This window comes from Pteropus alecto, unplaced genomic scaffold (genome assembly GCF_000325575.1).
Source record: "Pteropus alecto unplaced genomic scaffold, ASM32557v1 scaffold86, whole genome shotgun sequence".
Taxonomy (NCBI): domain Eukaryota; kingdom Metazoa; phylum Chordata; class Mammalia; order Chiroptera; family Pteropodidae; genus Pteropus; species Pteropus alecto.
Window position 1 is genome coordinate 20986655 of NW_006442109.1, and position 16524 is coordinate 21003178.

Sequence of the window (16524 nt, forward strand, 5' to 3'; positions counted from 1 at the left end):
TGTTTTATAGGCATTCAATAAATACTGGTTGAACAAATGAATAAACCACTCTTACTGCCTTTAATTACCATTTATACATACAAAACATAAATCTATTCTTTTAAATTTACTATCCCAATTCACTACCATGTGCATTATTTTTCCTGTACTAGACCTATGCATCCAATCTTTGCTCCTTATTCCCACTGCATCTTTGTCAAGGACTTTTATTACAGTTAACTAGTTCAATTTCTGGCCTCTAGTCTACCCTACACTTCTACAATCATTGTTCTTAAAGATCCACAGTTCACCACCATCTGAAAAAAGTAATGCTCTTTGTCCCCTACTTCATGGCACTTCACCAAATTAAGAAATGACTTTTCATTTGAGTTATATCTCTCAATTCTTCTTCTACTGCTCTTCTCAATAGCATACAAAATTCAAACTGCTTTACTTCTATCTTTTAAATATCTCTAAATATCCCAATTTCTTCACTGAGCTTTCTCAGACTGATCAATAAGGAACTAATAGTTCTTTCTTCTAGCTACTAAGATTAGAAGATTTTTTAGATACTTTTCTCAGTTCTCCACTCTCCTCCCCAACTTATTCTTGTCTCCTATCACTAAATTATTTTATAAGTTGTATAAAATGATATATAAATAGCAACTCTTCAGAAAATAGTCTATTTTATATATCCTTATATATATATATCCCACTCATCCTTCAGTTTTGTTCTTAAATACCACTTTTTTATAAAAACCTTCCTTGCTCTCCCCCTCATCTAAAGTTAGCTGCTATATTCTCCCAAAGCATCCTTTAATTTTCCTTTATAGCATTTACAACTCATCCTTTTCCACCTATCTTATCTGTGAGCTCAATGACAGTTTTATTCACAACTGTATTCCAAGCATCTTGCATGGGCCTGATAAATAACAGAAATCTAATAAATATTTGACAACTAGTTGACTGATTTATTTAAGAACTGTCTTCTTAAATATGGAATAGGTCTACTAAGTTGATGAATACTTTAAAAAAAGAGACAATTTCTCTTAAAAAATAAAGTCTTAAAAAAAGAGAGAACTATAATGACAAATTTAGGTCAATATTTAAAACGATGCCATAATTTCAAATTATTTCTATTATTTTCAATGCTTCCATTGAAAAATAATAACCCAAAGAACCACCTTAAAATATAACATATAAAATTCTATTGAAATTTTTAGCATTTTAGTATTCTAACATAGATTTAGTTATGATACTGAAAAATACTGTTAGTCATTAGAATAGCATTTACATGTTACCTACCATATGTGACATTGTGATTTAACTCGGCTCTTCGTAAGGATTCATCAAGAACATCATACATTAATTCACTTGTCCTGTTTAAAAGACATTTTATTTGCAGTAGAATTTTAGTATTATAACCCAATAAAACATACAGTTTCTCTCTTTAAAACTGAGGATCTACAGAAAAGTGAAAAAAAAAAAAATCACTTCTTAAAGATTCCATTTGTTTTTTTCCATGAGCTTAACTTCCTAATATATCAAAGCTGACTAGTCAATGAAGATAAACATAAGTCAACCAACTCTTTCTTCAACCTGTACCTAGTTTACAAATCAGATTTTTATTTGGTTGAACATACTATCTTTCATAATTTTCCCTGTAATAAAATTTTTCTACCTGTTTCAAGTTACTACAATAATACCTCATATATCCAGATTATCCCAGACAGTATATTATCTTTATTTTAACCACATAATTTTTTAAAGTATTCAAATATTCGCCTTTCTCTAAACAGCACGTTTCTTCAGAAAGAAAATTTTGACTTTCATTTATGTTAAATATAAAAAAATATTTTGTGGAATTAACAAATTTGTACAGTCCTATGTCTTTATGATCGCTGATTACAGTTACAATACTGGGTTGAGGCAGATACTATAAGAAAACGCAGTGCTTTCCAGAATCCTAGCACTCATCTTCCAAGCCTACAAAAGTCCTCTCCAAGTTGCCAATGTGAAAATTATGGCTTCTCAGTTGGTATTTCTATATGTTTTAAAAAGTCAAAAAAGACTAATGGAAAAAAACTACCATCAACATAGACTATATACAGTAGTCTTATAGAGAAACTACACTGTAAAGTAAACAAGCCAAAAGATCAAAATAATCTGGAGCTATATGAATTACATATCATGTATATCTTTTTCAGAAAATTTTTTTTCCAAATATGCAGCTATAGAATTCAATTTGAAGTGCATGTACTTTTATTATCTCGACTGAAGTATAAATATCCAGTGAGAATTCTAAAATCCTTCATTTTGTGTAAGCACTTCTTCCACAGACAATAACCATATAGTAGACATTACAAATCCTCCCCCCAAAAATTCAGTAATACTACACTTAGATTACAGTCTAGTTTCTTAATTTTAAAAGCCAATGTCTGGAATAAGAGATATAATTAACCACATGAAATGTAGAAACATTTGCCAACATGATCAAGTTAAACATTAATAACCTAAGCAGAATGCTATAAAACACTAGAAAATACTCAGATATAAAAGTCCATAAATATAAGACTTTTCCAGTAAATTAATTCTTTCAATTAAATACATTAGAATCTGTTATAAAATAACATGTTTACTTTGCCACATTGAGCTAATCATGTCTTAAGAAATAAAATCTCATTAGAGTTGGAACAACAAAGGAGAAAACATTCTAATGTTGAACAAAATTATAAGAGTTCCAGTCTCATTCACTTTAATTGTGACTAATTTCTATTCAACTGAGCTCTCTGAAGGTAAGCACCCTTAGTCATTTTGTATATATTCTCCAAATTCTCCCATGAAGGAAAGGAATATAATGAGTTAGTGAATTTAGTAAATTCACAAAATGCCTCCAAAGTTACTTCCTGATAACATATGATGGCATTAAATCTTTTTAGACTAAGAAGATCTGGATGCATCACCATGAAACTTGTGGTTTTAAAACAATTCCAACGAACTCCAACTAGAGCTTCACAATAAAATAGGTTGGGTTATATAAAATAAAATATAATTAAGACAAAAATTTTATGTGTGTCTGGTCCATCACTTCCGCCTAAGTTTCAATCAGGATTGAGATTCATAAATGCAGAAGAAAGTAAAATAGTAAAACCAAGAGTGCTACAGCCCAGTTAGCGCTCATCAGGTGGTTGTGGGCAGAAATGCTAAAATAACACCAACAAGGCATTACTAGGAGCAACAGTCTAGAGAACAATCCTTTCATAAAGCAAGGCAAAAGAATTAGAATATAAATTTATTTTGCTGCATAAAAGAGCATTATATCTCATAAAGTAAGAACACTGATTAGCAAGTATTTTCTTAAGACAGAAACAAATCAGTGACTCAAGCCATGTTCTTTGTCTCAGGAAACTAAAATCTAGTTGGACTTGTTCTCGAACAGCTTAGGAAAAAAAAGTAAATAAAAATAATATGTGTGTACACATGCACATACAAAAAAAGAGAGAAAGAATGATAAAGCAAATGCAAATAACTGATGAATCTAGGTAAAGGGCATAAGAGTACTATTCTTGGAACTTTTCTGCAAGTTTGAAAAACTATGGCAAAATAAAAAGTTACAAAATGCATATATAATTGGAAAGATAACCATAAAAAGTTTAATGTAAAGTACTGGCTAAAAGAGTAATTCAGACAAACTACTTAAGAAGGTGAAGCACTCATATCCAACTAAAGCAAGGGTCAGCAAACCATAGTCCATAGGCCTAATTTGGCAAGTTGTATATTTTTGTATGGCTGCTACTTCTTACAGTGGTTTGTTTATCACTATTAAGCCAATTAAGCATTGAGAGAATCTGGGTTATCATGAAACCTCTAGGTCAGGGGTCCCCAATCCCAGAGCTTGTGGACCAGTACCAGTCGGTGGCCTATTAGGAACTGGGCCGCACAGCAGGTGAGTGGCATGGGAGTGAAGCTTCAGCACTAGCATCACCACCTCCTCTCCACCTCAGTCATTAGGCATTAGATTCTCATGATGCTAAAAAGGTTGGGGACCACTGCTGTACATGACTAAAGCCTAAGGCTATCGAACTTACTTAGTTTACCTTTGATCATCTTTTCCTAGAAGTCCTAGTATTCTCAAGAGCTGAATTTGTAACCATGGTGCTGGCACACTGTGGTAATTGAAATCTACTGGGAGCTTTCCTCCAACTACTTGCTTCAAAATTGTTACAAAACTCCCAGTCAAGTCTTTATATCCAGATGAATTCTCCTACATGCAAAAAAATAAATAAATAAAACAAAAACTTCCTGTTAATAATAATGTCTTACCAAATATAAAATGGACTTGGTTCAAACGCTAGAGAATCTAACTTATTACATGCTCGTTTAGAAGTTTCATGTTCACTTTTAATGAAACAGTGCTCTCATCTGTTTAATTTCTTCCACGATGAAACTCCTTTGGTTACCTGATCCAAAGCTGAATCATCCCCCAAAAAGCTTCCACCACTCCCTACTTGTCCCCACAAATGGTATAATCACATTTCAAGTTTTTTATAATTACATCTTATATAGAACCTTTAATAGTCAACACTAGCAATTAAATCAAAAAAGTAAAAAGAACTGGCATACTGAAAAAGAATAATAATATCTCTACTTCTGATGAAAACCAAAGCCTGTTTGCAATCTCTGAACTTTGTCTGCAAAAGACTTCTCATGTGAATGAGCTAAACGTGTTCTGGTTGGAAGAGCACAGCCAAGACTACTCAAACATTCAAATCCTTCAAATCAGTGAATCTATTAGAAAATAATTAATCTTATAGTATTTAAACATATGTGTGTTTCTGAATGAGTATACCTTGATTATCTGACTAACCACTTGGACTGGGGAAATTAAATACACATTCCTCAAAATGAACACGATTCATCACTATAATTTTTATTATACATCAAGGACAAATTTTTAGAAGGCAAATAATGGCTCTTTCAAAGTCTAGTAAATGTTAGAAGAAAAATAAGATTTAATATCAAATATCTATTTATATCAAACTATTGGGAACACACCCAATATAGAAAAGTGAAGACGCTGAAGCTTTGGACAGCAGTATGAGGGTTGTGTGCCTGTGTGTCCTGACCTGGAGCCAGCGAGTATGTTTATGTTAGGCTTCTAGAAGCAGCTCACTGACACCTCACACACACACCCAAATAAATCCACATTTGTCCCTGTGTTCCCCTCTCCCCCGGTACCCATTGGCCTTGGTGTGATAGACTACAGGTGTCCTGCCTTTGTCCTCAGTCTCCTCACACATATTCATGACTTTTAACTTTATTTTCCAACCGTGGTATGTCCATAAAGACAGTATTACACTTAGATGAAGTATTCCTTTTTATAATCGTTTTTTAGAAGGTAAAGGAATGTAATAAAGCTACCTTATGATAAAAAAAAGTGAAGACAATCTCAAGTTCTATAATTTTATTCTGAATTCAAGAGCATATTCCCTATCATTGTGAGGTACTCATGAAATCTCTCACAAACATATACTTTCAGATACAAAGGGTTTCAGAAAATATACTGGAGTTGAATTAGTATAAATCCATATCACCATTTAGAAATTTTTTTTACCATACCATTCAACCCTCCTTCCTTATGTGACACAGTATCAGTGTATGGCTTCGACAATGTAGTCTATGCCTTATACAACCCCCATTGGCTCTCTTCATTTTTATAAGCTGTTATGCATTCCATGACGCTGTACAGAAGAGAGTAACTGCTTGAAAAACTACAAATCTCCAAATTTCAACTGCCTTCCTTAGCCACCATTTTTCCATGCTTCTTTACTAACACGAAAATATTTTAGACATTAAAAAAAAGACTAATTCTGTAATGTGCCTACAACTCATGCTATCAATAACTTGCAAAAATTACTATTAAAAAGTCAATAATAAAAACTTGAAATATTAAGCATTTTGAAAAATCTAAGTTTTCTTTTAATTCCATAACTATGTTTCTAATAGGAACTACTCAAAACCTGATGAAATTCCCAACTTACCTTAATCATCTTAAGGTATATGTGCAAGGAAGCAGCCATGACCCCAACATCTCTGTCACAAAGTGCTTTCTGAAACTTTATATGAATATGCTGTACTTGATTAGGAGCAATGAGATGGAATTTGTATAATGCTAAAACAGCTTTTCTTCGTATAATCTCCCTAAAAATAAAAAATGAAATCTAAACAACTATCTGAATTGTCAGGCATTTAATTTGAAAAGATGATTTCAATATATCAGCTTCACCTTAACTAAAAAGAATTATACATTTATTATTAATTTCTTTATTCTAATCCACCAAACTATAAAAAGTGGTTATCTCAAGGAGGTAAGATCTCAAGAGGCTTGAACTGCTCATGTTATATATTTCTTTAGTTATGGAATTTTTTTGGTAGCAAGCATATATTATTTTTGAAACCAGAACAAAGAAGATAAGCAAATTTCTCAATTCCCTAATTCCATTTCTGAAAGCCATATCTCTAGAAACTGGGAAAAGAATCAATAATAAGTTTACATCAGTAAGAGGTAATTTCAGCTAATAATATTAAACAGTCTCTTTATTAAAAGTCTCCTTGGTATTCTGGCTTTCATATTTCTTTTTTTATATTATGAGCAAGCATAGTCCAAATATTTTAGGGGTAAAGGAGAAAAGAGGGGGGACTCATAGTAAATGATGTTACTCCTCTCCTCACCCATCTCATAATTCAAAAAATTCGTTACAGTGAAGAAAGTATATACAAGTCTCACACTCATTTTTAACAAATAATGTCCAGCACACAAGAAGCAAAAATAAAATTGCTACCCTGTGTGCATAATACAGGTTTCAAGGAAGTATGTTCTTGTTATTCTCTCACTCCTTTTCCACATATATGTGCAAACTATGCTGGCAGTGTTCACTCAAAACAACGATAAATGTCACAAAAGTGAAGTATTTATTTTTAGAGTTCCTTAGCATATATTTCTGTTACCTACAAATGGTCATTCAGCTTCTACTAAATTCCATTAACTAGTAACTCTCTATCTTCCTAGGAAAACAATACCATAATGGAAAATCTTTTTCCCATAGCAAAATTCAGATTAACAAGATATTTGCCATTAGCATTAATACTATGGTGACTGAAAACTACACTCTAATGTATTGCTATTGAGTGTTAACCAATATTAGTTCTGGGAGAGAACAGGAAGGTGAAGAAAAGAACACAAACTTTGAGCAAGCTCAGGAATCCCTGGGCCTGGCCCTCGGTGGTGGTAGTAACCCAAGACATCAAGAGACCTGGATTCAGGCTCTAGGTCTGGCATGCTGGAATACAGCCAAGGATTCAAAGTCAAGTCCAAATCCTGTCTCACATCTTCATTGTGACATCTACTGGCCTACCAGTAGTTCTGTCTCACATTCTTTGGGTCCACAGTCCACAGAGTGGAGTTAGGTATGGCCATAATTGCAAAAGCAGAGTTTCAAAAACTCTGTTTTAAACTCTAACTAGTAGAAGACAGGAGAAGCCAAGATTTGAAATTAGAGTAAATGGAAAACAAACAGGAAAAAATTAAATTCTCTGAAGAATTTCATATAAAGAGTCAATAAGTATGATTATCACAAAACACTGGTGGTAGGGAAAATTTATATAAAATATGCTCTGCTATTATCAGACCAAGCCATAATTATCTAAGAAAAGCTAATATTTTATTTCTAATAATTAATTGTCTATACCCATCATTTGCTCTAAACACAGATTTGACATAAACAAAACATTATAAAAAGTCTGAAAAACCTATGAAGTTATTCTATCATTCTTCGGAAAAATATCATTTTAGCTGGAAAATTCATAGTTCAAGATTTCTTAAAAAATACAAACCATAAGTCATAAGTCAACATTTTATAACCGTAAAACATGAAAAATACTGACTTAAAGAAGCACATGAAATAAAGAAATATTGTATAAGTCACAGAAAAAATCTTTATCAAGAATGTACATATAACTAAAATACTGTAATTGCAAAGGAAAAATGGAACATAATTGTGAACTTTTTCCTAGTTTTAAAGGTTATGAAGTTAAGGGGTGTGATCAAAACACAAAATAATTCAAGTATGGTGAAAAAATAAGCCAAGTGTTAAGGAGAAAGTAAGGAACCTTACAAGACAAGATTAACAAAATACTACAAGTTAAGGTCTATTAGGATATATTCTGCTATAAAATAGAATTTGAATGCTGCACTTTTGATGTAAAAGCACCTCCAATACGCTGAAGCTCTGCATTCATAGCACTTGCATCATTTCCAAATGTTTTCCATTATTTCACCTTATCCTCAAAACAACTTTGTGAGAATTAAGAAGCTTCAATCAACCCCAAAAAGCCAAGGGAAAACCTGGACCACTACTGGTTAGTGGTAGAAGTGGGAGGAAAGCCAGGGATTCCTGACATTAAGCACCTCCCTGTCTTTCAGTTTAACTTTAGGAAGCTGCCTACATTTTTCTAAATCCACATAAAGATAAAAGACGATGCTATCAAGGATTTCTGCATTATATCTGGCAGTCAAAGAATAATATCTTCTACCCTGGAAGCATTAAGTTAGTTATAATAAAATTTTTAGCATAAATTTTTGTTTTGAATTATATAATGTGGATACCTATCCAAAAAGAATTTACTTACTTAGAATGTTGAAGTTTATCTTCTATTAATGGAAGAACAGCTGGAATCATTTCTCGAGGGAAAATCTGGCTGACGACAGTAAGTGCCATACATACTTCTACCAGGTTAGTGCTCTGCAAGTCCTGACGTAATTATTAAGCAAAGAAAGCATTCAATGCAAATTCTGAAACTAGAGATAGCAATCTCAATATTGCAATGGTCCTATATACTTAATAGTTTTGTACTAACTTTTTAATTAATTTGTACATTCAGGCTTACCTCATATTTTATAGAAATATCTGTTTCATGTGCCTTAATAGAATCAATATATAAATATAACCAAAAAGCGACTGCTCCAAAAGGAAACTGTATTTATATTCTAATACTGGCCAAAGTAGTCTTCTTTATGACAGCTTTTAAAACTTTCCTAAACTAATAACACACCAATTTTATAGTTTTTTCTTGTTAATACTATGAGTGGAAGTTTAAAAGGAAGTAATTCTCAAATATATACAATAAAATGCATGCATTCATACATACTTATATATATATATATATATGTAAAGTTTATATGTCATTCTAAGAGAAACTGGAAGTGTTTTTGAGATTTTAAGCTACTAGTAACCTTAACAGAGTATACGACTTAAAATTCAGAAAGTAACAAACACATTCACACACACACACACACACAGACTCACATATCAAGACTGACATAAGATAAACATGAAAAAGCTCAATAATTCAATTGTACTTCATTGCCAATTTTGATTAAAAGTTTAACAGGAAATATATTGTGAGTGTGGTTGAAACTGTGTTTTTATCACTTGTACATTTCAGTTGCCCAGTTATACTCTATTCTCCTTTAAAATGACTTTTATAATTTAAAAGACTTTATTCGGTTTTTATCTATACATCCCTATAGAAGAGACCCTAAAGAGAGACACAATAGCATGCAAAGTGCATTGAACTAAGAGTCTGGAGATCTGAGTTATAATTCTAACTCTGCCTTTTTAGATAAACAATAATAACAGCCACAGGAGCAACTATTACTTTACACAGTGTTTCATCTAACCCTCACAACTTGGTTAAGTTCTATTATTAACTTCATTTTACAAATACAGAAACTGATCTAAAAGATCTTTCTGCAAGCCCATTCTGTTAGTCTATCTTCTTCCAAAAACATCTAATTCAATATGATTGAGGAGAAGTGTCAGATGCCTGCAGAAATAATTTATGACTTCGTATTAACCAACATATAATACAGTACCTTTACGACCGTATTCACAAGGAGAAGCAACAGTTCATGACTTTCATGTAGAAATAAAGAAACTGCCAAATAACCTATAAAATTTGAGGGGGAAAGTTTCATTATTTCTGCCAAAAATTAACTTTTCCCAAGAAGTTAAACAAAGAATATATTCCAAAATTTAAGTGCCAAAGATACCAGTTACAGGTAAATATGAAAACAAATTGCAAAATATGAGGTTCAAAAACTTCAGAAAGGAAGATTTCAAGTGTTCTTCAGCCTGAAATCTTTCAGAATTATGTATTTCGCAGGATATACCAGAAATGAAAAAAAGGCTATGTGCACCAACTTAAAGTCCTATAAATGACATTAGGAATATATGCATTCTACCATCTGTGTAAATCTCTACACAATCAATCAAAACATTTTTGATCTTATAGCCAAATGTATAATTATTCAAAGTGAGTTACTGGCTATTTGTATTATTAAATAAGCTACCTAACACCAACCCATAGGATGTAAATCATATGTGAAGTCATAAACAATACTTCATTTACTCAATTTGAAGATACACTTTTGAATGAATAACAGTTGTTAAGAAAAGAAACTTGTCTAACCCATTAAATGTAGTCACTGACCTAAGCATTTTTATTTCAATAATATTAAAACTTAAAAAAGTCCATCTTAGAATTGAGAAAATACATTAATAGTAAGACAAATGCCATGTGCATGGAATCTAGATGCTCCATGTAATTTTCCTGTCACCCTCCATATTGAAAACATTTGTTATACAGTTACTACTGATTTAGGGAAGAGGCATGAGAAATACATAAATCGACTAAATGTTAAACCAGAGCCTATAACGTGCTGCAGCCAGACCATAGGAAACCTACAGAACAAACGAAGATTTCTACTGGGATTACTAACTAACTATGAAAGGAAAACAGAGTCTTCAAGTCATACCCTACACAAAATAAACCATTCATTCCCTATGGCCAGACCATGGCTAGACCATATGGAATCTATAGAACAAAGGTTGAGATTACTAGCACGCCTTTCATGCTACATACCCATACCACCAAAGGAAAATAGGGAAATAAAGTCTTTAAACTGTAATTCATGGAAACTAAAAATGGCATATAAACTGAATTCCTCGAACTCTCACGATGTCTCTCTAATTCTTTGTCTCTGAGAGACCATGTCTCTGTCTGTGGAGTGTTATTCCTTCTCTCATAAACTTTCCTTTCGTCTCTAACTCTGGCATGCACTTGAATTCTTTCCTGCACACAGTCAAGGATCCTCCTCTCTCTTTGTGCAGGACTTGAGTCCCCACTCAGAGAGATTTATCCCGTCCTTCATCTCTGTGGGTCAAGTATATTACATGCCTCATCTCATTTAATCCTCACAAGAACTCTGTGAGGTGGGTATTATTATGGCCAATATAATAATGAAACCCCAAAAGGGTAATTGCCCAAGGTCTACAGCTATTATATGGTGGAGCCAGGACTCAAACTCAGCCAGTAGGAGTTAGTTCATGTTTTTAATCCCTATGCTGTTGTGTCTCTCCAGTCTACCTTGAGGCCCAATTCCCTAAGCCCATCCTCATTGTTTTCCATTCTTAATTCTTTCAGTCCTTTCATTAGGGTTGTTAACTATCCTGCCATCATTACCCAGCATCCAGACTGTGTCTGTTGGGGCCCATGGTAAAACTGTAGAAACTTATTCTCACAACCAAGTAGCAGCGTGACCCACTGCAACATCTTCGCTGAAGGTTAGAGGAGCAGAACTATTACTCCAACAATCATGAGAGAAAAAAAAAACTAACTAGGGACAAGAAAGAAGTGAGAAAAACCATAGAGAGCATTAAAGCAGAGAATAGGTCTTATCAGATCACTAATAACTCATCTGTTCAGCTAAGGTATCACTCACACCCAAGTCATCAATATCAAGGTACAAGAAGGTCAGTGAACAAATACAATGACAATCTCAATGAAACTCTAATACTATGTATTACAAAGAATTTCCTGTTTTGACAATCAGGAAACAGGGAAAAAGATTTTTTGTGACTCAAAAAATGAAAAAGCTTTCAGAAAAACAAAGAATAACTACTATGATTACAGAATATTTGAAATGACTAAGAGTGAGGTATAAGAGAAAAATATAGGCTTCAACGCTTAGAAACTGGGGTTTGAATCTTGACTCCATCATTCATTAGCTTTATGACCTTACACAAGTGACTTGACCTTTCTGAATTTCAGTTTTCTCCTCTGTAAAACTGAAATACTATCTCACAAAAAAGCACCTAACATAATACCTGACTTAATGGGTACTGAAATTTATTTATTCAACAATTATAAAAAAATAAGACATTCTCCTCAGATTTCTAAAACTAGCATTAGAAATCTCAGGAAAGCAGATAAGGCAATAGTACCAGAATAAAGATATATAAGAGGTTCAAATATTATCTTTAAAAAAAGTCCACTCATTAGCACAGATAAAGAATATCTAACACCCACGATAAGTGTCTTTCTAGTTGGCAATAAAACATTTTCCTAAGGAAGGTAGTGAATCTAAATATAAATGACTCTAAGGTCTCCTTTAAGATAAGCCTCCGTAACCATGAAAGCAAAAAATAAAAAATAACCCATGTGTCCATCAAGAGGGATATAGCTAAAAAAAACTTCAGTACACCCACTGTGTGAAAATTATGCAACTGTTTAAAAGCATGAAAATGTCAAAATAAGGTGTAGAATAATCTGTATAGCATGCTATCTTTTGTGTAAGAGTGTGTGTGAGTGTGTGCCCATGCATTTGCTTGTTTTTTTTTTTGTTTTGTTTTGTTTTGTTTTCCCCAAAAAGAAACAATAAAATGATCAGAAACTACTGAAACTAGTTACCTGTAGGGGTAAGGGAAAAAAACTGGGTATAATGGCTAGAGATGAAAGTAAGACTTCTCTGATTATACCTTTTCATAAGGTCTTAACTTTTAAACCAAGTAACACTTCACATATTTTAAAAGTAAAATTAAATTGGAAATGAAAAAATTACATCAAAGTCTAAGAAGCAGAACATAGCAACAGTTGTACAAAATAACTATACCACCAACCATCTAATATTTATTGACTATCTGTTGTTTTCAAAATTTCCTGCCTTCAGGGATCTTAGAATTAGTTCAGGAACTAAGGCATTAATACATGAAAAGGCAATACCATAAGATAACAGTAGGAGCCACCTGAATGATCACAGAAGAGTTAAAACTTGATTTGGAATGTGGAAAGGGAGAGACAGGATGCCAGAAGGCATTCTCCTTGGAAGGTAGAATAAAACAAATCTAGAAGCTGGAAGAATATTTTGGGTGGAGTGAGGTTCAAAACGTATGTGCATATAGTCTCTGAATATTTACCAAGACTTCTTCCACTCCAATCCTGTCATCTGACAGCACAGGTCAATGTAACTTGTGAAATATACTGGTCCGTGACAATATGACACTCTCAACTCTTTTGAATAAAGAACATGTTCTACCCCTATATTATTCTAACATGCTTTTTTCTTAGGATTCTGATATAAAGCTGAATCTATATGAATAGAAGATTTAACTCCTTGAAAGAATTTTTTCCTAATAGCTCTAAAGTTTGATTACAGAGACAAAAATTTTAAAAGATGCCTCTGATCATAGCTAACGTTTGTGAAACTGAGAATAGGATATTTAAAATTACTCAAGTCTGAAAATTTTCAGCTTTATTCCATTAAAGAAACATTTCTGATCATTAAACTGATGAGGTTAGACAGACTTTTTAAAATCAGCTTTACTAACGTATAATTTACATAAAAGAAAATTCACCCGTTTTAAGTGCATAGTTCAATGAGTTTTGAAAAATAATATATAGTTATCTAACCACTATCATAAGAATAGGTAATTTTTAATCTCTTTACCTCCAAAATGCTATGAATCAGGAAAACTGATTTCATTTATAGGCTTTGAGTTTCTGAAGTACTATTATCTTTTAAAGCTTTGGAAATTACAAGGCAGTGTTCTAAAAACATATATACCTGTCATCATTCATTTTTATATAGTAGCTGGAACTTTAAGGACAATATTAAACATAAAAGTCTTAAACACATACATACCTACTCTTTTTTCTAAAAGGTTTCCTTGTTGTGCCAACTTGATTGCATGTATGTAGCCAAAGGAAGCATCATATCCAAGCATTTCACAATATATAAGTCTCACCATACATTCCTTCATCATTTTCTGAAAAGTAAAATATACAGTAACTATAAATAGAATGTTTTGATTTTATTATGCTGCAATCATTTAACAGAGAAATCTTTTAATCCTGGTGCTGAAGAGAATATATTATAAATTAATCACCTGAAGTCAGACTTTATAAACCAAACTACCAACAGTATTCATTTTAGTAAAATAATTTCAATATTTTGTTAGTGGCAACACTATAAATCAACTGCAGCTATTTCTAATTCTAGGTGCCCCTCATGTAAAATTTGATTATAATGTGAGACACATGATCCTCAGATAACACTTCACCCGTGGAAATCTGACTTCACTTCTAGAATGCAGCACAGTATTTTAATATATTAATATGTTAAACATCCATAAAATTCCCACAAATTGGTAATAATTTCTGTAATGAAATATTTTTCACATTTAAAAACAAAATTGCACACACACTTTCTTCAGAATTATTATGCTGTATGTACTATGTAATAGTTTATTTTACAGGCATTCTTTTTCAACAACCCTCACAATTATTATGAACTAAAGGACACGATTTCATTAATGGTATAGCCAATACAATATTTAATTTTTTAACTGGGTCTTTCAATATTTCCAACACAAGCAAATAAAGTGTTTTAGGAGATAAGAAAAGCTAGCAGACCATTTTAATATCCAAAAATTAATTAGGGTTAGTAGTATAGTATAGGATTACTAAATCACAAAATCCTTAGGAAACAATAAAATAAAATATTTTAAAGTAAGGACAATAACATTTACTGTTTCATATGTAGGGGTGTGTGTGTGTGTGTGTGTGTAAATATGAAGAGTTTAAAAAGAAATCATAGGAAAATCTTAGGGGAATAAGATTTAATTCAGGTCACTTGTGTTTAAGGTAATAAAAGTCAATTAATTAGCACATTATGACTACTAAATACCAGGAAAAAAATTAAGATACTGGAAGTCCCACTTCAAAGGGCATCTAAATCAATAAAGAGTGGAAAGAGTTCATTTAAGCCATTATGTATCAACCTCGGTTTTGTAACACTTTATCTCAGAGTTTTTCAAAAGTCATTATAAACTTTAAGTTAAATTATATTGCATACATTGTTATTCTCTTATTTTTAGAGAAGAAAGTGTATTCCCTAATGCTGGAATTCTCTAACGAACTCACCCAATCTCTTCATGACTACTCTAGAGGCAAAATAACCTATAAGGCATGCCCAGATATGGATGGCCATATTTATAAACTCTTCCTTCCAAACTCCGGCTCCCTAACTTCTACCTATTTATCTTAGTTCTATCCTCAACAGTTTATGCCTGGTAGCAAGAAAGATTGTATTTACTGATGCCAATTACAGAAAATGGAAATCTAGCATAGTAAAAAGAGAGAAACCATTTCTGCTTAACATTTTTATGAAGTACCATGAAACACAATGATTTTATAAATACACATACATACACATACGTATACACACAAACACATATACATATGTACACAGAGATATCAGATTAGCTACATTTTGAGTTTCATTTGTCCACATATTATGATAAAAGGAAATATACATTCTCTCAGACTTTACAAGTGTTATTCGTGTACTTGCTCATGGTACTCATGCAAAATGATCACCCCAATATTTTTATTAGAGGGAGAACATTCCCACAGTGACTTACAAACAGAAGACACTCACTAAATATTTGCTGAATAAATGTTTCTCGGAGAAAATCTCATTATGTGAAATCACATTAAAATTAGAAAGAAAAAACACTTTGATCTTAATCTAACTATGTAGGGGCAGCCCTACAGTAAGACCTGCATATAGTAGCCACTCATTAAATAGTTGCTGAAATGAATGTCATTGGAAAAATCAACCTGTATGGAACCAATTTTAAAAACAACCAGATTGTAATTTAGCTGCTGGGCAAAACATTTAGTTTTATAACAAGGAAATCATTTTTCTACCTTGTCAATCTATACTCCAAGATGTATAATAGTAAAATGAGATCTACAATATATCAATTCAGGTCTGGAAATGTTATTTTAAATGATATATCCTAATCTTTTCCCAATGCACAACATTAAAACAATAAGATTGGCACTGGGGTCTCAGGAGTATTACCACATTTATGTAATTACCTTCATATTGGCACTAAATTGATATCAGTCAAGCAAGTCTTGCTCCACTGCAGACAGTCGATAATAAAAAACAAAATATAGTTAATATTGGATTTGCTACCATCCATAACTGATTGTGACTATGACAAATTGGATTTTAGCAACTGATCAGTTAGATGCCACTATCGAGTCCATAGTAGACCAGATTTCAAATTCCAAATGTGTTAGCACTGACTATGCAAACTTACCAGAGTTGTTGTAGGAGCAGAAACAGTTGCTTTT

General features: G+C 32.4%; 1 protein-coding gene across 1 annotated transcript in view; it reads right to left on the reverse strand.

Annotated features, from left to right (window-relative positions):
• AP4E1 (adaptor related protein complex 4 subunit epsilon 1) overlaps positions 1–16524 on the reverse strand; it is a 52469-nt gene that overhangs the window by 33905 nt on the left and 2040 nt on the right. Inside the window, exons 2-8 of the mRNA XM_025038750.1 lie at positions 16491–16519; positions 14021–14144; positions 9914–9987; positions 8668–8789; positions 6021–6180; positions 4077–4243; positions 1285–1358 (exon numbers count right to left, since the gene is read on the reverse strand). Coding sequence (XP_024894518.1) covers positions 1285–1358; positions 4077–4243; positions 6021–6180; positions 8668–8789; positions 9914–9987; positions 14021–14144; positions 16491–16519 — 750 coding nt within the window. The remainder of the gene's footprint in view (positions 1–1284; positions 1359–4076; positions 4244–6020; positions 6181–8667; positions 8790–9913; positions 9988–14020; positions 14145–16490; positions 16520–16524) is intronic.